Below are 20,161 nucleotides of genomic sequence, written 5' to 3'. Positions count from 1 at the left end.
ATAATAACATAATTTAATCAATTTTATTTTCTACCAGCACATATTGAACAATTTAAATAAAATTTAGTGTAGAAATGTATTGACAAAATTGTTGTATCTTGAAGATACCAGCAGACGTAATATGCAAAGATGCAAATTATTTTACACTCTAAAATAGTCAATTTTATTTCACTAACAATGTTGAACAAATTTCTCTTTGTTGAACAAATACATTTTGTTATACAGACAGAAATCAAACATCGTACACACCTGGAATATCTACGAACAGAAAAAACGAATGAATTTTCGCTGAGAAGAGACTGAGAGACGACAGATTAAATCGCATTTTGGAATCCCGTTTCGAATGGAGCACAGAGAACGAATACAATGTCATAGACATAACTCAAAACGAACGTGATCCCGCCGGCCCAATCAAATGTTCGAAACTTAGCCGATATTATTACCTCGTTCCCAAACACCGGCGCCATAAATTTTCCGACTTTATGTGAATTTTCTGCACGGCAGCGACGCGGCCGGAATTTTTATCAGCAATATTATCATAGTTGAATCGTACTTTACGCGATTTTGTGCATCATATTCTAGCCGTACGGTGATTTCGTGCCAATTTATCGAGAGATCGTAAACCTAACACGCGCAGCGGCTTTACTAAACATATCAGAACCAAAGGTAATTCTCCTAACCCCTTGTTACCAATGACATCGAAACTCGAACCGATGAAATAGACATATTTCCATTCGAATGTTTATTGAAGATTAACATTTTTTATTATTCAAAAAATAAAATATCAACGAGATATCGTCAATCCTGATGTGTTTGCTACGATTAATATTGAAATTAGATAAAAGGATGAATGTTTTAATTCTGCGTTTCGTTATCGAATTCGCAGGTGAAATTTCGATATCTAATGATTCTCGTATTAGTTGATCGAATGGTCAGGCTACCGTAAAGATTTCCTATCGTGGAACGTTTAACAATACGAACGTGAAATTCTATAATGCGCGCAGCGCTGTAACGTGAGAATTTATGCCCCTTGCTGTAAACGCGGAACAGCAAACCGGACTGAAATGAACACAAACAGTACGCAGTATGAATACTCTAAAGATAATACGTAATACTTCTGCTAGGTCCGCGGATGTTGGCCAATTTTATGAGCTGTTCTCGAGAATGCCGTAAGCTCGCAGCCACAAGGATGCTCAAATTAATTACGGACTCGCTTCTGATTCTGCAGCAAAGTAGTTCCTGATGCAGGTGTAATTAAATTATACATGGTTACTGCACCCGTTAGAAAGAAAAATCGTTGTTAACGAGGAACCCACCTGACACGACAGAATGCACATTCTCGCGGCGTATTTAGAAGAATCGCCGTTACTCGAACGACTTTTAAATATCGCCCTGACTCACGATCGACTGATAGTCGATCACGCGGACAAGTGCGGAGAACCATTTCAACCAGCGATGAAAATTCTATTCCAGCCCAGCTTCGGCTCGCGCTATATAGCGAGGTCTTATTATTCGGACGTTCTATTGTCCAAACTTTATATTTCGACCATTCCGTGTCGCATCGATCACTTTTATCCCCGACGGTCGAGATTTTGCTCAAATTGAAATATGTTGTAGCACGCGTAGAGATATAAAGCGGATTTAATTCATCATTCTCTGTGCTTTCAAAATTGTTTAAAAGAAAAAAAAACGGGAACACTCGCCGATTCCCACAAAAAACAGTTTCAGAATGTTTGTTGTAAACTGACGCTTGAATCAATAGAACCGAACCGATGAACTTTACCGAATCTTTATCAATACTTTAGACAATAAATCGTCGACGGTGAAATTGAAATCGTGTGTTTTTACAATGCCAAGGAACTACAGTGTTTTCATCAACTTTTGTAATTTCTTACGTGTCTGAATTGGCTGCTGTTTTAGTGATTAGCATTTTTCAATTTTTTATTTAGTTTCTATTCTTCCCGAATCAATTATAATAGCTAGCTCTCGCGTAGAGATGCCCTCAGGCAATGGTTGCAACTTCGGATGCAGACGTTTCGCACATGAGAAGCCGTTCGCAACCGGATCACGTAGCCGGTGAAATCTCGACAGATAGAAGCAAAGTCGAGGCACCGGGCTCCTACAACGGTTGAGCAGTCCAGATGGGAATACACCTTTTCGTTTTCCGATCTGGAAAACGTTCGACAGTTCAACCTTATTGCGAGGGAGGGACTGTTGTCAGCGAATTTTTGATACTGCTGCCTGAATGCACAGCCCGAATGCGTCGCGGCATTTAAATGCTCGTTTTCGAACGTTCTATTGCACACTAACGGAGATACGATCGACGTGACGTAGTTAATGGGCATTATTTGCCTAATTAAAGACATGATTAAGAACGAATGTAGATTGTTGAATAATCCATGAGAGGAGTGGCCTAACACGATGCATTTTATCCTATAAAATGCAATAATCTTTTACTGAATGAGATCAGTCGATATTTATCGATTTATTAAATAAATTTGAACGTTTCTACGATCTGAGATAAATTACATCATGAAATACGACTGTTTAGATTTCACGTAAGACTCAAAAATATCTAATGAATAAAATCATTTTATTTACTGTTGCAAGTATAATATCAGATGATTCTTGCCGCTTTTTCCGTAAGATGTAATGTAAATTCTGGCACGAATCATTTGCTCTGTAAAACCTACATGTAGCGCCATACGTAGTGCTGGCGGAACGCTGAAACTGTTCAACCATTTACTCTACTTTTCTTCCGCTAGATGGCAACACGTGCTATTTCTGCTTAAAATCTGAGGAATTATACATATCGATATGCATATTAAAATTATATTAATATCTATGTGTATAGCTGAAAAGAATCTGTCGCTGTGGTTTTGCATGCATAAAAAGTAAACATAAAGAAGCAATAAAAAATAGAAACTACGTACAAATACAAATTATTTACCAGTTGCTAACAACACTTCTGACCTGACAAATGTAACACAGATTTGACTGGTCGATAACAGCGCCTCTTGTGGAGAAAAATTGTAGCTGACTTTGGTGATCTGTGGAAAATTGCGCAAACTGTTAGCCAAAAGACAAAAAATCAGTATAGACATGGCAATATTTCACACAATGCACTTTTCTATACGAGATTCTGTATTGCCGACCCTGCAGAATATTCTGCAATATCACAGTCTGATAATACATTAGATGTACAGTCTACTCCTATACCTCGTTTGTAATTACATTTCCTATGGAATCGATAAATTAGACCCTGAGATAGAAGAGTGCACAGATTACATGTCTCCACGATTCGTAAGCATTCTCTAATAACAGACGTGGAAAGAAAAGAGAAAATACAAACGTGTACTGTTCTAATGGCGCTATTTTCAAATTTTGAAGCGAAATGACAGGTAATGACATCTAGCGGAGGTAAATGAAATTAAATCGTTGAACAGTTTGAGCGTTTTGCCGCTACCTCGAATAGCGCTAAACGTAGATTTTACGGAGCGAATTATTCTGACTGGAATTTATATTGTTTATATAGAAGAAGCGGTAAGAATCATCCGTATTGGATATGTGCAATAATAAATAAACTTTATAGTATGCATCTCACAAATACAATGTAACAATATCACCTCTGTAAGTGATCTTTTAGCTGAAAATTATCAATGAGAAGGAAATGTTGCAATGAGTCGCAAAATCATTGGCTAACAGGTTAAACATATAGACTAATATATGCTAGCGACTTGATCGGCTCGTCGTAGATGGCGGAGCCAATTCGTGCCCAATTCGTAAAGCTCGTTATCTCGCGTATTACAAAATTAAATATTGATTAACCCACGTGAGAGCGTAGTTACAACTACGTTCTACACTCACAACCGTCACGGTTATACACGAGTTCAACATCGACGAAGAAAACTGCAAATATCCGTCGTTAAATATTTACCCTATTAACGAAACAATCCATAAGACGTCTTGACTGCGTTCACCGTGACGGTCACGAGAAAACGTGAAAGTCAATCCCATTTAACATTATTACGACGGCTTTCTTCTGGTTTCGAACGACTTCCCACAACACAATCCGATTCATCTAGCTAAGACCCATTTGAAAGCTGAAGGAACGTAGAACAGAATGAAGACAACAGACAATTATGCAACAATTGTGGTTTCAGTTTTTCCTCAATGCACTGCGGTATACGCGTTGTACCACAGGCGAGATTATTCTATCATAACAATACAGGAATATGCCATTATCAAATTTCTCAATCAGAAAATTTCATTTCAGATTGGACTGCGCCGCGAGTACTGCGCATTGTTTTCAATCATCGAATTCAAATAAGAGAAGAATCCTAAACGAGATATCTACCTGTTTAACAGTGCGGAGACATGAAAAAGTTTAGAAAGAAGTCGCTGACCTCTATGTTTACGCTCTGAACGATTCGAAGCAGGAGAAAACGGTAACAGTTTCGCAGAACGTCGACGGAATTGTATCAATACCATCTCATCTCAGAAAAACCTGCACTGAATCTCACCCTATCGCCGCATCGCCATTTCCATCACCTCGTGCGCTACTTTAGTGGCAACGTTGTGCTACTTATTTGTACGGCTCTTACCGTCGGTTGTCGAGGAAAAACCAAATTGTTCTGCAGCGACTGTCATTATAAAAGGCGTTCCATGGCGGCCGCTCGCGTGCACGCGTGCATATCTGCGTGTCCACGCGGCCGAAAGGTGCCATCGGAACGGAACTTTCTACGGCGTTTCATCGTGTGAACGTACCTGCCGAGGACAACCGATGGTAAACGGAGAACAGGCGATTTCATATCCGAGCAGCGTTGCCCACCAGGTGGAGTCCCCACGAGGTCGACGGAACGGTACGGCTACAGTTCGTTCCACTGGTTTGCTTCGACTTGAAAGCTGCGCCGGTGCAGAGAGACAGGTCTCGACGGTATTGCACAGTGACGGTGGTCGCGGTAACCGCGACACGTATATACCGCGATGATTACCTGTGAAATATCAACGGGGTGTCGTACCTGTGTGTTCGATTAATAAATTCCGCGATTTTAATATAAACCGTCGTCGGGCCGACCTGCGACGGCTTTTCTCGAATTCGAATTCAAATTCAAACACCAAGCGGAAGCGAGCGAGCTCGAAAATTGCCATCCGCGCGTCAGTGAAATGTTGAACGGGTGATTATCGTTGACGACTCGAAGCATGAACCTGTGGAAAAATTGTACGGGATCAGGGCTCGTTCACGGCGTGAAAACGGGCTACGTCGCGGACAACCATGTCGGCGCGTCGTATCGTTTAGAAGTGCGCCCACGTTCGCCGTCCGAGATCGATAAACCGTAGTGTCACTGAAAATGAGCGTTCGCTTGCGCACCAGGAACGACCGACTGGCCCGTGGCTCGCGAACAGGACACCAATGATCCTGACAACAACGGCACACCGTTGACTGTGTCTCCTCACGGCGACGGCGGTGGCAGTGGCGACGGTGACGGCGACGGCGACGGTGACGGTGACGGTGACGGTGGTGGCATGGTTGACGAGGACGACGGTGAAGTGTGTCGGTACGGGTGTTGATCGGAGCTCCGATGGTATTCCGAGTGGTATCTCCGAGTGGTCACGGATATTCGGCCTGCTACGAGACCGTTGTTGCTTCATATTCGCGTGGGATGACAAACCGATCACGGCGTTGATTAGCTTCCTCTCGTCGCGGACGGCCTGGCGGCTATCGATTTTATTCCGTACTCCGCTCGGAAGATTATCGACGTTCTTATTGCATACTGGCTGACACCGCCGCCGGAGATGCGCACCGATTTTGCCACGATGTGTCCCTGGTGCGAGGTGTCCAGCTTTCCGTGAGGTTGACGTGGTTCGAGGAATCCGGTGTGATTCGCGCCGATGAGACTGCACGCGTTTCAAGGAACGGACGTCCTGTAGGATTGACGGTGGGTCTACTGGGAACATGGCGTGCGGAGCGAACGGCACGGTCACCTAACGCGATCGCGGCTCGTCGATCGTGTCCGGCTCGATCGGATCGATCGGAAACTGTGGAAACGCGTGTGCGCCGCCACGAGGTCCCTTGGTTCCTGATCGAGAATGAAATTGGGAAACAAGTGGCTGTGAGGACGAGGGGACGCCAACACCGCCGAGAGAAAGGACCGTGAAGGAGTAGGAGGGATCTACAAGAGGGAACAGGACGGCTAGAAAAGAAACCCCGATAATGAAGGAGCACGGAAGCAAACTTCCGGCGGAGCAGCCTGCGAAGATTCTCAAGTCCCTGCTGAAGAAGCCCGGCCAATCGAAGACGCGGTCGCAGAAGAACCGTGTGGTGATCAACGAGAAGCTAAACGAATTCTTCGCGGCCGATTACATAATACTGATCAAGGAAGAATGTTGCGCGGACTACGAGGAGGACTGCGACTGCTGCTGCCAGGAGCACGAGTTCCTGCGGTTAGGCAACTGCAAGGAGTGCAGGGCCGAGCTGAACCTGCACTTCGGCATCGCGGACGACAACGATCCGCGGTACCGGGACGTCGAGAGGGATCACGAGGAGATCACGCTCGGCGGAGACGTGACAAGGAACAAGGGTGGCTGCGACGGCGAACGGTTTAGCTGTGGGGAATTGCACGCCGAAGATGCCGAAGAGGAGGAAGAGGAGGAAGAGGAGGAGGAGGAGGAGGAAGAAGAAGAAGAGGAAGAAGAGGAGTACGAGGGAGAAGAGTGCGAGATAGCGGACGAGGGGGGTGAGGTTGTCGAGGACGCGATGGAGGGTGTACAGAGGAAGAAGGGTAGGAAAGGGGAGGCGAGGGAGATCGAGCTCAAGGAGACGGATCACATGGCCAGGACCGTACCAAGGGACAAAAAGATGAGGGCCGACGAGTTCAGAGCGGACCCGAATCGAAGGCAAATCCCAGAAACGAAACCATGCAGCGTCTCGACGTCGACGTTGACAACCCCGTCCATGGCCTCGTCTCCTCCGACGGAACCACCACCGCCGCCACCTCCGCCGCCGCCTCCGAGGCCGCAATCGACCTTGGACAGGTCAATGTACTCGTCGTCGCTTCCACGCCAGGAGCCGCAACAGCACGAGACTCTCAGCCCACCCGAGGGTTACAAGGACGTCTGCTCGAACGGAGAGGTTCCCGACGCACCGGCACCCTGCATTAGGTCCTCCTTGGATCATGTTCGGTGTCGTAGACCACCAGGTGAGCGTTGCGCAACTCGCGCCGCCTTCTGCGACGCTCGTACACGTAACTTGTTCGAGGAAAACGTGAGATACATCGCTACGAACCGTCTACAGGGTGTCTCCAAACAGGTGGCACGAAGGGCTGAGTCTGTACGAGAATGGAATTTCCACTGAATGCGTCGTTGCTGGACAATGTCATTTAGCATTCTCGTGCGCAACAGTCGCAGTCTTAAAGGGGAGCTACGTTTAGGTCGCTCCACATCATCCGACTTTCGCGGCTGTTCTATAAGAAACTAGAAATGGGTCTCTTCTAACATTTTCAGAACAATTTGTCCGTTATTACAGGAATACACAGTCATTTTTATAAACGTTCGATCCTGTAAAATAGAATTTTTGTCAAATAATCCCATAGTCTTGAAACTTAACATTTGAAAACAAATTGTTAAGCTTACTTTAGTATCAACAAGTTGCATACGAGGATTTTTAAAATACTAAGAATATTTTTCTCACAGAACTTGATTATGTTCAAAAAAACTTAAACATTGGTATTTAATGTTACATATTACTAACAATAAGCCATATATTCTGATTTCTCAACGTGCATGTAATCGAATCATATGTCGCATGTTCTGTTGTAGGATATATTATAATTCCGATGCCTTTAAATAGTTAACTCTTCTATTCTTATAAAGTCGATGAACCTGCGAAACCTTGGAAAAGTATAAAATCGATCAGTTCCATCAATTCGTGAGACACCCAGTAGCGTGTTCATTGTCCGTTCGGCAGGGAATTGACGATAATTGAAACAATGTAGAAGAAAGAAGAAGCTGTTTAATTGAGGCCCGAGCTCGGAGAATGTTCGCACACGGTCGTTGCGCGTGTTCCCACGTATTTAAAACGCAGGCCTGTTCGCAAAGCCGTATCGGAGCGTTAATATTACGGGACCGTGTGCTTGTTACCGTAGCCGTAGCCTCCCGAGATTAATTTAGCAACCGGCTGAGCGGCTCGTTATTATTTTCGTTTCGCAACAGTGAGGTAACTTCTTTAACGCGATCAGTATCTATTTAACGCGTTGAACATCGATCGCATATTTGCGGCGTTCCCGAACGTTGAAATGTCGATGCACACACGGCGCGCGAGCCGCCTCCTCGCATACTCGCCGGAAGTATAGCGTAGCGTAGCGTGACTCCGGTGTTTTCACGGTGCGTACGCGACAAGGACGCTGCGGGTATACATTCCTGGGAAAAATGATCACCCTCGCCTACGCGCGAAGGAGGCCCCTTTTGTTTCATTTGCTATCTACCGCGTGTGCCTCGGCCGACGCCCGCGATTTTATTAAAAATACTATGACATTTTGCAGCGGCACCGGTGGAAGAGCGATCAGCTGTGTACGATCGACAAAAGCCCGAGGAGGAGGACACTGCCGGCACTGTGAAAAAAGCGAACGAACAACCACAACGAACGACGTCCACCGGTGTGTGTTTATGCATTTCCTTTTCCTTGCCTACATCCTGCAGAAATTGCAGCAATGCTCCTAACTTTCACATCAGCGGTAATCTATTATTAGAGCGTAGATACTTATGCAAATCCGGATTTGCATAAATATATTCAGGGAACCTGAAATTCGTGCAGTCTCTGTCTTATTTTCACGAACTGTTCCAATATAAACTCGAAACTAAAACGGAACGGTGTCCGGTGCTGCTGAATTTTTCATGTTTCTCTACGCTGCATACAAATGCCCGGTCATTTTGATGCGCTATGAACGCTATGAAGTCCCGCCGTCTGGTTTCGGCGCGCAAACGAAATATTGCTTTATCGGCTAAAGCTTTTGCAAAAGAGACGTCCACTGATTGACTTCTGGACCCTCGAAATGCCCATTACCGGAGGGATTTTATCGACCACCGTATGTCTGACCGCGCGGTGTAGTTCATTGGCAGTGCGAGCCTGGTCTATTTAAACGGTTCAATTGCTAGGAGTAGCGATGACGGCCACGGTGAAAGTAGAAAATATTGCGCTGACTGGACGTTTTTCTTTGCAGAAGCACGCCATCGCTACCTCGTCGAGACGATAACCATGACGACCGTGACGGAGCGGCGAATCGTGCGGGAGATCAGCGAGGAAAAGGAGTGCATTGTGCAGCGGGAATGCGTGGAACGAGCAGGGGAGGAAAAGAACGACAAGAAGAGCGTCACCGACAGGATCGCTCTCGAGACTCAGGTGAATGATGTCGCGAATCCAAACGACTGCACCGGACGCGGTGAGGAAACATCATCGGGCCTCGGTGCGCCTGACGGCCGTGATGAAACGGTGGCAACGAAGCTGATCAAAAACGACACGGTGGAAGACGTCGAGGAGGACCGCCTCGGTCGTGGCGAGGCGGCATCAGATATAAAGGAGCTCTCTCTAGTATTTAAAATCGGCAATTCTACTTTGGCGAACAACAGTCTGAAGCCGAACTCCGCCGTCAGACAGTTGTTCCCGAACCCGAAGTTCGTTTCGCCTCCACCAGCACCGCTCGGTAAGTTGTCCGTACCCTCGGCGAGCTCGCCCGACGACTCGCAGGACGATCATCATTCCGTTTCGAACGAGAGCATGCGCATCCTTGACCCCGTAAAACGATCCAAAACCTTCGACAATACCACGAACTCCTTCGACGACGACACCGAACTGATTAAGAGAACGATCGAGAGGAACACGCTGCGTCGAAGCCTGCTCGACAAGTACCGCTCCAGCTCCCGCAAGAAGACCCCTCCGTCGAAGCATCTGTCCTTGGAGGAGCGAATTCGTCAGCTAACCTGCGTCGACCAGGACGAGGAGGACTCGATCTGCTCGAACCTGATGGAGAACACGGACTCCGTGGCGAGCGCGGACATCGAGGTCGATCTACTGGAACGAGACTCGCCTTCGGGACAGGAGGACACCGTCGCGTTCCCGGCGACAAGGTCCCTCGCTCGAAACGCGACCACGATAGCCGAAACCACCGTTTCTCCGACCTTGACGCCAACCGTGACGCCCGCACCGACGCCAACGTCGACGATGCCGCTGCCAACAGCGATGCCGATCGTCCCAGGATTCGAGCTTTCCGATGCAACGATGCCAGCCACTGGAAACTCGTTGGCAGCTACGTTCATGGCGTCGAACTCCTCGTTCACGTCCGTCACGACAACGATCACGGCCTCGAATTATCATAAGCAAAACTCGCTGGGCGGAGGCAGCAGCAGCAGCAGCGGCTCGTCAACCACTATCTCGGACCAGTCGCATAATCACTCGACGTACAAGAAGCTGGCGGACCTGTTCGTGCACAAGAAGCACTCTAACATGCCCGATTTGGGTCTTGGGAGCAACGGGAAAAACACCGTTGCCAAGGAGTGCCAGCAGTCGAAGAATTCGGTAGCGAGAACGAACCACTTAGACGTGCGTAGACAGTTCCTAGCGAGCTTGGCGCCGCTGTCTTGTGTGACCGTTAGCAATGCGGATAATCAGGAGGATTACTACCGCCACGACTCTAGAACTATGCCCGGCGAGAATCGTGATTTATCGGCAAACTACAACAACGCTACTTCGCCGTACAATTTGGAGGATATCGAGGCAGCTTTGCGAGAAAATGATCGGAACTATGTTGGTCCGCCGGACGTCACCAAAGGCACGCCGATGATCATCAACAAACCCGACATAGGTGACAACGCGACCGACGAGCTGCTGGCGTTCGTCGAGCAGGACAAGTTCAGAACAGAGAGACTAAAGCGTCGTTACAACGAGGTCGACGATCATTACTTTTCTAAAATGCATACCATAAACGCCTACGCTGCGGACAGCAGACTGGAGAAAATCGTTGACGGCAGGAATGAGCGAGACGAGAATCGTCAGCAATTCGGACACTTGTACCACGACAATCTGAATAGTAACCGTGGCACATATGATAACAAACCTCGCAACGATACGCAACGGGCAACCGATCTTCGATACAGCAGCAACAACGACAAGAGGGGCGAGAGCATCGATAACAACGACACTGTCGTCAACGCCACCGACAACGACAACAACGATGAGGACGGTGACGACGACGAACTGAACGACTACGGCTTCAATCGTCGGCCGTCCGTGACTGGTATCAAGCAACGATTGTCGAACCACAGCTCCGTTGAATCCTTCCATCGCGCGGTCTTGGAGAACGATACTTTGAACCAAGTCCCCAAATCGAACTACCACTCGCCGCAACCGACCTACTACGAGACCAACAACAGCGTGCAAATCGACGGCCGGATTCGATTGTACGACGAAACGACGCTCGACAATGCGACCCCCCACTCGTTCATCGGCACCCTGCTCACGGACGATCGGGACGCGAACACGATCAACCGAATCAATACGATGCAGAAGCAGATCGACGACATCTATCAGACCATCGTCGAGAATACCAATGTCGCCGGACAGCCTGCGCTGGAGCGTAGTCCGTACACCGAGGACACGTTCGCCAGGCAGCACGCCCAACTGCCGGTGAACGAGGCCGCGTTCCACTTTTATCAGGAGCAGAAAAACGGCCAGCAGTATTTCCAAGAACAGCTGAACGCGGTGAACGCGCGTCACGTCCGAGGCGTTGCAGCCGGGGCCGAGGAGATGGACACTGTGATCGCAAATAGGGACTACGCAATGAACAATCATCCCGCGACCGTCCGGCGCAGAGACCCTGCTGCAGTCGTGACCACCCTGGCCAACAATCGCTGCAACGTCATGCCGGTGATGAACAGCGAGTTCCCTCCGAACGGAAAGTGTTACCGAACTATGTATTTCGTTCCGTACAACGGGCTATCCGACCCGACCTATCAGAATATCCAGCGCATCCTGCCGGCCCACCCGTCCCCCAGTTACGCGACCCACATCGAGAGATATCCGTACCCTAGATCGAACAAAAACGAACCGCTGCAGCCGCGGCCCCAGTCTATTCCTGCGTCTCAGCAACAACAGTTGCAGCAGCAGCAGCTGAGATATTATCACATCGCCAACCGGCCGATCGCGCCGATATCTAACTTCCCGCAGACCAACATACCCTCTCCGTTGCCTCCTGGTTCGATAGGCATGCACCCTGTGCCAACCGGGAGTTCTTACGACACTCGGCTAGTTTCGATGACGTCCCCCGACCCCGTCGCGCTGCAACCCGCGCTACAACCAGCGTTGCAACCCGCCCTGCAACCCGCGTTACAGCCTTCATTGCAACCCACGCTGCAGCCAGCGCAACAGACCCTGCACCTACATCTGCACCAGCATCAGCAGACTTCGGAGGACTTCCGAATATCCGGCGTCGCGTTCGCTTCTGTCCCTCGAACCGCCAGCCCATCCCTGCAACTCCACCATCATCACCATCATCATCAACACCCGCGGCGTCAGCCTCCATTTTATCAAATCCCGCCGTCGACCACAAACATAACCGCCACGTCCTCCGCGTCGTCGTACACCGTTATCGCGCCAACTAGGTGCGCCACTATCGGTGGCAGCGGCTTGGCGAATACCGAGAACTCTTATCGGTTTTATCAGCTGCACTTGGGTCGCACGGTGGTCACGCCCGCCGCCGAGCTGCAGTCTGCCCAGACGTTCTTGTCTTCTTCTACCTCGACCTCTACCTCGATCGCACCTTGCACCACCGCGTTCTCCCAGACCGTGACCCCGCCCTCGTCCTCTTCGTACGCGTCCACCATGCCCGTTTCGTACTCTCCTCTGCCCACGGTGACCGGCATCGCGACTCAACAGGCGTCCATGCTCGTGCTTCCTAATCATGTGACTGAAAATCCCCATGGAGCACCGCAGACTGATTCCAATCACGTCCCCGTGACGAAACCTGGCGTACCGCCGACGACCTGTTCGTCGTCGTCCTCGTCATCTTCCAATTCTTCAGTTTCATCCTCCTCTTGTTCCTCCTCGTGTTCGTTCTCTTCTTCGTCCTCCTCCTCTTGCTCACCCTCGTCTCTGCAAATCCCTTGCTCGCCCTCGAAGCAACAACATCATCAACAACATCAACAGATCGGCCCCCCTTCCTATGCTGTAATCGAACGCGGCGTGCCGGAAGGGGCCGCCAGCACCGGACCCCAGGACGTTTCCCAGCCAGGGATGTTACTTACGTCGAACCCTTATGTCGCGAGGAATCCCAGCGGGGTCTCGTTACCCAGTCACGTACAGAATTCGGTGTATTATGCGATGAACGTTTAAACTCTGTGTGTGCATGTCATGGATGATAGACCTGGCTCGGATACGCCTCGTCCTTGGAGATTGGATTGCCCCTGGAGCCACGCTTCGGGGCGAACGATGTCTCACTAGTTCTTGCGAAGCTGTGCAGCGGATGTGCAGACAATGGTCGCTCAGTCTTTCAGTGGAAACGTACAGCATTGACGCAATTAAAATGTTTCACAGTACTCGTGTGCACACTGAACTGCTTCTTCAATGACAAATAGTTCTTTTACTATCACGTTGTCGTTTAACTTTTCATTGAGTTTTGCTTCACTTTGTCCCCAGCAGTTCTTCCATGAAAATAATGAAGGCATTCTGATGTTCACATTAAAATATCTCACCCCATGTCGCTATAAAATTAAAAGACTGAGCGTAAAAATACATTTTGACCTCCCCGGTCTAAATTGTCCCGCGTAGGCGTGGCTTCGTTGCTCCCGATTCCTCCGTGGCCAATGTTGGACGGTGTGGATGACCTAGATTTTTATTAATCGTTAAAGCGACGTTGCTAGTCACCAACGAGATATTATATTTTTCAACGATTCAGCTCGACCTGTCCGCGCAGCCATTCCTTTCCAGAATGTCCCGCGGGTGACTAACGACCGTCCGCTTTTAATGAGCAATAAGGATCTGATTTTTAAAATTACGGCAACGCATTCCCTTTCCGTTTCTCTTCATCTGGATCGAAAGATTCCTAATGTCGTATAGAGACACAGACTCGAATAACTGCATTTTACCACGGACAGTGGACGGAACAAACACAAAGTGATCTTTTTAAAAGAGCTGTTCGTTCAAGTACAAAATGAAAACCGTCAGACGCGTTTCTCGTTGTTGGAGAACGAGCTGGGCACCGTGTTTTCGACGATGCCCCCTGCCAGTACCGCATGCTCGTCACAAGTGCCCAAATAACAAACGAAACAAGAAATTCTAAGTTCGTTCCGAGAACCATTTGCAATAGTTAAATGTAACTTTGCGAAATCACCACGTTTGCTACACCAAATGTACTTGTTACATGTATGTACAGGCATACAGTTTAATATAGCAGAGACATTCGTCGATCATTCTCAGCGGTACGGTTGAACCGCGTTGTCGCGGTTGCAACGTATTTGCGTAGAGAGACATTTTGTTCGTTCCGTTGTGCATATTGTGTAACAATGGTTATCGATTCTAGTCATGGTAAAATCGCGTACGCTAATAACCACAAGTATAAAAGCAAAGTACGTTCGGTACATTTAACAAAGTATGTTAAATTTAAGTATACGTGCAAGTATAACTAGCAGTGACAAAGATTCGCGAGTAAGTTGAATTCAATTTCTGTGGCGGAATTGACTAAATAATTAAGCGTATGAAGGAGGAATGCATTGTGAACTGAAACGTCTCGTCTCGCGCAAGGATTAACAAAAAAGTCTTCTTTGATCGGTCCATCGGAAAAGCAAGATAATGTCTGACAAATTTCCCTTTTTGTTCCAATTTTTAGCTACTCTGTTGTTTCCTGCGTTATCTCTCTATCATATATTTATATATTACGAGAATTTAAATACTTGGAAATTTGCCACAGCGAATTCGTCGGAACAACGAAAATGGCGATAAGGGCAAAATATTATTAGCGATTTGTCATTTTGCTGACGCGTAATGCTACGTTATTTTCGTTACTTTATTGTGGGTGTCGTTCGAGCTTTTCCAAAGAACGTCTTTAAAAACAGTACAGCAAATACACGCTGTTTCGCGGGAAGAAAACGGTAGACAACTTGGCAATGATTCACACGGGCGAGCGAATTACGTAGGTACACGATGTAATGTCCGTGTATCCCAGTCAGTACTGTAGCGACTTAAATATTATAGGAACAAAGTATTAACGTATTAGAGTAGAGCCATAAGGTAATGTTCGGCGTCGGCGACGGCGCCCGAGCGTGATTAGTTTCGATCCAAAGTTAAGTACCAAACATTCGTGGTAATAAACAGCCAAATTTAAGGACAAGTTTTACATGTACCATATAATTTACTTAATTCTTGAAAAATATCACCGTGAACAAAAAAAAAGTGTATGTAAATAAAGCTTCAATCGTACAATCGTGTTCATGTCCCTCTTGTGAATGTGTACAAAAGAAACTTTTTGTGAAACCGGGACGAATCATCGAAGTCATCGATGACAAAAAAAAAAGAAGAAAGAGTAATCGACTCACCGAGAAACTTTCCGGAATTCGCCTATTTTGTATCGCTGACGAGATATTTGAAATTATAGTCATGGCGGTGCGTCGACGTATAAATTGTGAGAAATGTACTCCGTAGGCTCTCGATTCCATGTGTTTTAAAACTGATTTATTAAAGAATTCACACTACCAATTTATCCATAAAAACTTCTTACACATTAAAGCAGTTGAATATGTCGCTGAGTTCTTTTTAATACGCAACTTTGTATGGATGTTTCGCAGTCCTCGATGATTATACACATCAATTCTTTCGTACGATAGTCGAAAAGTATTCATGCCCACCAAAGTAAAATTGGTTCAAGTCCAACGGATCAGTCGCAGGCTGGATCTTTCTCAACGAATCGGCTCGTCGATGCGTATGCATTCCCGATGCATGTACAAAAACGTTCTCCTTGTTTTTTTTTTGTTTGTGTGAATTTTCTCGTTCGACTCGAACACGCGTCGGTAACGAACGACAGATCGCAGGGTACCGGTCCGTTAACGATCTTGTCCCTATCAATGTGCCTTTACGTTCGAATAAGTCGTGAAACAAACCTGCAAAAATAAAGAAAAACCTTTTGTTTCTTTTACTCTATGTATTGCAGAAAAATATTGTATTTTGAAATAGTCAACGCAGCCGATTTATTCCGAGGGTGCACTTCGCGAAAGTGCCGTGTCAGAAACATTAAGAAAGTCGCGTTTAACATCGGAGAATACGTTGATTAACTCGTCTTATACTATATAAATTGTCAATTATATAGTCTTATAATTATATATATATTTTCCGATTTTTACGGGCTAGTTCATTTTAATGTGCCCGCTAGCTCCACTGCAACTGGCGAGTCTAACTTTGTCCTCAATTGGTAGACGACGAAAGAATCGCTGTTACGAAAAATCTTGCATTTCCATATATATATATATTTGTTTGTATAATGAAAGAATTACATAAAAACGCCTATTTCGGAACAAATCTTTTGGAGGATTCGAAGTCTAGGCAATACATTAATTGTAGGAACACTGTTTGTAGCAGGCACATTAACTGGGGGCGCATGTGATTATGAACAGGCACATTAATTCGGGAAGCGTGAACGTGTTCGAAAACACTTGTAAGGGCATACTAAATGAGGCAAAATAATGTCTTTTTATTTTAATTAGAAAATGATGAAAAATTAACATTTCCAACCAGAGAAGGAACGCCTTTGTCGAAGAGGTAAGTTAAGAAACCAATGAAAATTTTGAGCGGATGTAATCGAAACCGGTGATGCCGGTAATTAATTCATCAATGAGCAAATCGGCTCGATGGCACATTCATAGGGACCGGTACCCCACCGATAATCGCTCGGATTTCGGAACAACTGATCGTCGAAAATGTTCTCGCATGCACCTTATGATGAAACGATTCACAGTCTTCCTCTGTATAGCGCTAATAGATTTTCGAAATGACATCAGCAGCGCTCTACAACAGGATACATCGTCTTCTTCTAACTGGCTCTGGAGGTTCTAAAGCTGCTAAAATCGCTTCGTCGAACACGTTTTTTAATCCTTTCTAAAAAGCAAAGCAAAACGACACTATAGAGGTGGAAAAGCTCTTGGTACATGATAAATTAGATCCATATTAAAACTAAAGATACCTGTGTAAGTGCACTGCATTCAACATATTTGACTGCTTTTAATTCTTTCGCAAGTTTTTCACCTTGTTCTGCTGATATGGGCTTTTGTTTATTCTTTGCAAGCTTCTCGATTGTTGGTACATCATCTCGCAAATCTATTTGGGTACCAACTAACAAAAATGGCGTTTTTTGACAGTGATGAGTTATCTCTGGAACCCACTGATAAGAGACATGTTATTTATCTATACAGAATGCGTTTTTAAACAAGGTGCTATCAGAATTTATTGTAAAATTTAGACTTACTTTTTCTTTGACATTTTCAAAAGATGATGGTGACACTACTGAAAAACATACAAGAAATACATCTGTTTGAGGATAACTCAAAGGACGCAGCCGGTCATAATCTTCTTGACCTTTGAACACACAAAAAAAAGAACAAATAAGGTACAGTCCATACATGAATTGCTTTTCAACATTAAAAATCGTATCTGTCAAACAAACTTCAACCCTTGAAACGAATTTGCGGGAATAGATTACGGTAACGTAAAATTCCTTCAAAGGTTGATATCGATGACAAAAAACAATTAAAATTGCGAAAGAATTGAATGAAATGCTTACCAGCTGTGTCAAATAATCCTAACGTATATGGTTCACCACCGATCATAACCGTGACCGCATAATTGTCAAACACTGTTGGAACATATTCAGATGGGAATTTGTTGGTAGTGTACGATATCAACAGACAAGTTTTACCTACTGCACCATCGCCCACTACAACGCACTTGATTGTTTGCATTTTGTTCGTTTTACTTGGATCACTCTACGCAAAAGGAATAGCAGTATGTTATTAGAGACAGTTCGGGATCCGATGGGATGGGCAGTTTCTTACACGAGATTATTTGTCAGCGGCGTGGCTGAATTTCTGTCTTGTTCCGTTCCATCGAGTTCGGTCTTGTCTAGTCCCACGAGTTTTGTCAGGTCAAGTCGCGTCCCATTACATCCAGTCACGTCCAATTACGTCCGGCAACGTCTCTGTCGTGTCCTCTCCGAATTAAGGGACGTAATCACCGATTGCTTAGTCGAAAGCCTCGCCAAAACTTGCGAAACAGCACGTATGTATGCGTGTATCTCTCTGGACAAGAAACGTGAACCGCGTCCGTCGAACCTCAACGCGAGTCAATGGAATTACACATAGGCCTCCTCTGGAATTATTGTTTTTTCAGATCGCCATTTTACAGATCCCATGGGATATTCGAGTTTATCTTCCGATACGATATCATCCGGAAACGTGGACGAATCGATCCAATCGCAGCTCCCCGGCTCGGACCCAGTAAAAAATGTAGCGTAATCGTGGAATGCAATATACGAAACTTAACTGAAACATTCACGAGCAACTGGGCGTCGACAACACACTTCACTGTCACAAATTTTTCGAACAAGAGTAGAGAGCCAAACGATCTCGTTTTTTAGCTTACAGTCGCCATCTATAGTACGGTGCAGCGTACTACTACTTAACAGTTCTTTCGAAACTTTTTATCTTTCCAAATTGTGCGACGTTGATTCCTTATGTCCTATTTCGCTATACAACAGAGCCAGAAGGTAATAAATTATACCTTCAAAAGCTTCATACACGCAGTTAAAAGCATATATCAACGAATTCGTAGAACAAAAATATGTATTTCTGTAAGATGTCGCTTACGATTTTGTACACGTTGTATAAGTTTTCCTGAGGCAGTGTTCGGGGCGTACAATTTCTGTACGCAAGCGTATTAACATTTTGTAAGCTCTTTGTAAAAATCGTTTGTGATTGCGACGTCTAAATGACTTATTATATTAGCCAAAGACGTTTGATGACACCTTATGTTTGATCTTCAATTATTCAAGCGTATTCTGTAACGTACAATTATGGTTCCTACTCCTACATACTTTTCGTGCTCCCTAAGCTGGTTCATACATCCCCACCATTTTATTACGCAGCCAGCTTCGCTAAATACTGTAGAAAGAGAATAAAATACGATGGAGAGAAATAGAATAATACCTATCAAACTCTATACGTGGGTGTGCACATGGATAGGAAACCTAGCTCATCTTACTTTGTCATGTTAGAGGCCTCACTCTTTCGCGCATTCGTTCGGTTGGCGCGCCATCTGAGGCACGCGTCGTGAAATTCTATTTATGAAGGAGCTTCAAGTTTCAAATAGATAAAATTTCTTGTGTCCAGTGTATTTGCGAAAGCTGTTGAATGCACTTTGAGGTAAATATATTCCTTGGAAATGTATTATGGCGATAGATTATAATGGCAAAAAATGAATTAGAAGAATTAACAAATTTTCAAATTCGATACAATATGTCTTTCCCTTGTGCGATCGATTTCAGCTCTTGCACAGGTTATTTTTTCATCTAATGGTATAATTCTTGCAAATACGTTTTCGAAAATCCTATGAGGTAACAGATTTTATTATCTGAATCTTCTTTAAAAATCGAATTTCCCGGCGCGTGGTTCTGATAGCGCGCCAAACAAAAAAATGCGCGAAAAAAATAAGGCCACAAGCACAGTAGAGTGAGACAAGCTATATCGTTCGTCAGTGTGAGTTGCTCCACATGTAGTTGTGCTGATTTTCATTCTTTTTCTTTGACTCTGACTGCAGCACTGTCTCACCAGTAAATCGTCAACCAATCAGAGTAAAGAAAATTTCTATGTTGACTCTCGCTAACAGATCGAGCTGTAACCAGGTGGTGTGCACGAGTAGAACCCGCTACTGTGCTTACGACTTTCTTAAAGGACTTAGAAATATATTCAGGTGAATCTTACGTTTTGAAATTTTCTGGAGATCGATCCTGACCGATTTAATTTTAGCCAAACGGTTTGGAACAAGACGGAAGCAAGGATAAGCAATTGTACAAAAGAATTTATTGTGTCGATATAGTGTACAAAAACAAATTCCAACATTACGAAGTAAAATTAA

The 20,161-nt window shown here is 45.6% G+C and overlaps 2 protein-coding genes across 5 annotated transcripts; one reads left to right on the top strand and one right to left on the bottom strand.

Moving 5' to 3' along the window:
- The first annotated feature begins 4,940 nt into the window (after positions 1–4,940).
- Positions 4,941–15,560, top strand: LOC144475491 (uncharacterized). Its single transcript, XM_078191448.1, has 3 exons — positions 4,941–7,199; positions 8,541–8,654; positions 9,219–15,560. The coding sequence occupies exons 1-3, from the start codon at positions 6,215–6,217 to the stop codon at positions 13,379–13,381; spliced, it is 5,262 nt and encodes a 1,753-aa protein (XP_078047574.1). The 5' UTR covers positions 4,941–6,214; the 3' UTR covers positions 13,382–15,560.
- A 133-nt stretch (positions 15,561–15,693) lies between these two features.
- LOC144475492 (cdc42 homolog) lies at positions 15,694–18,641 on the bottom strand. Of its 4 annotated transcripts, none has more exons than XR_013494877.1 (5): positions 17,814–18,641; positions 17,499–17,608; positions 17,217–17,414; positions 16,970–17,131; positions 15,694–16,140 (listed from the first exon to the last, which is right to left on the bottom strand). XR_013494877.1 is itself a non-coding variant. In XM_078191450.1 (5 exons), exons 2-5 carry the CDS (start codon positions 17,989–17,991, stop codon positions 17,042–17,044), a joined length of 576 nt encoding a protein of 191 aa, XP_078047576.1. In that variant the 5' UTR covers positions 17,992–18,015; positions 18,085–18,640; the 3' UTR covers positions 15,694–17,041. The 4 variants fall into 4 exon arrangements, 3 of the variants coding, with proteins under 3 accessions (XP_078047576.1, XP_078047577.1, XP_078047578.1); XM_078191450.1 differs by having other exon boundaries at positions 15,694–17,131; positions 17,814–18,015; positions 18,085–18,640; XM_078191451.1 differs by having other exon boundaries at positions 15,694–17,131; positions 17,814–18,015; positions 18,264–18,640.
- Positions 18,642–20,161: the final 1,520 nt, after the last annotated feature.

Source organism: Augochlora pura, chromosome 10 (assembly GCF_028453695.1).
Source record: "Augochlora pura isolate Apur16 chromosome 10, APUR_v2.2.1, whole genome shotgun sequence".
Taxonomy (NCBI): Eukaryota; Metazoa; Arthropoda; class Insecta; order Hymenoptera; family Halictidae; genus Augochlora; species Augochlora pura.
The sequence above is the reverse complement of the archived record's forward strand: the minus strand, read 5'-3'. Positions and strand labels throughout refer to the sequence as shown.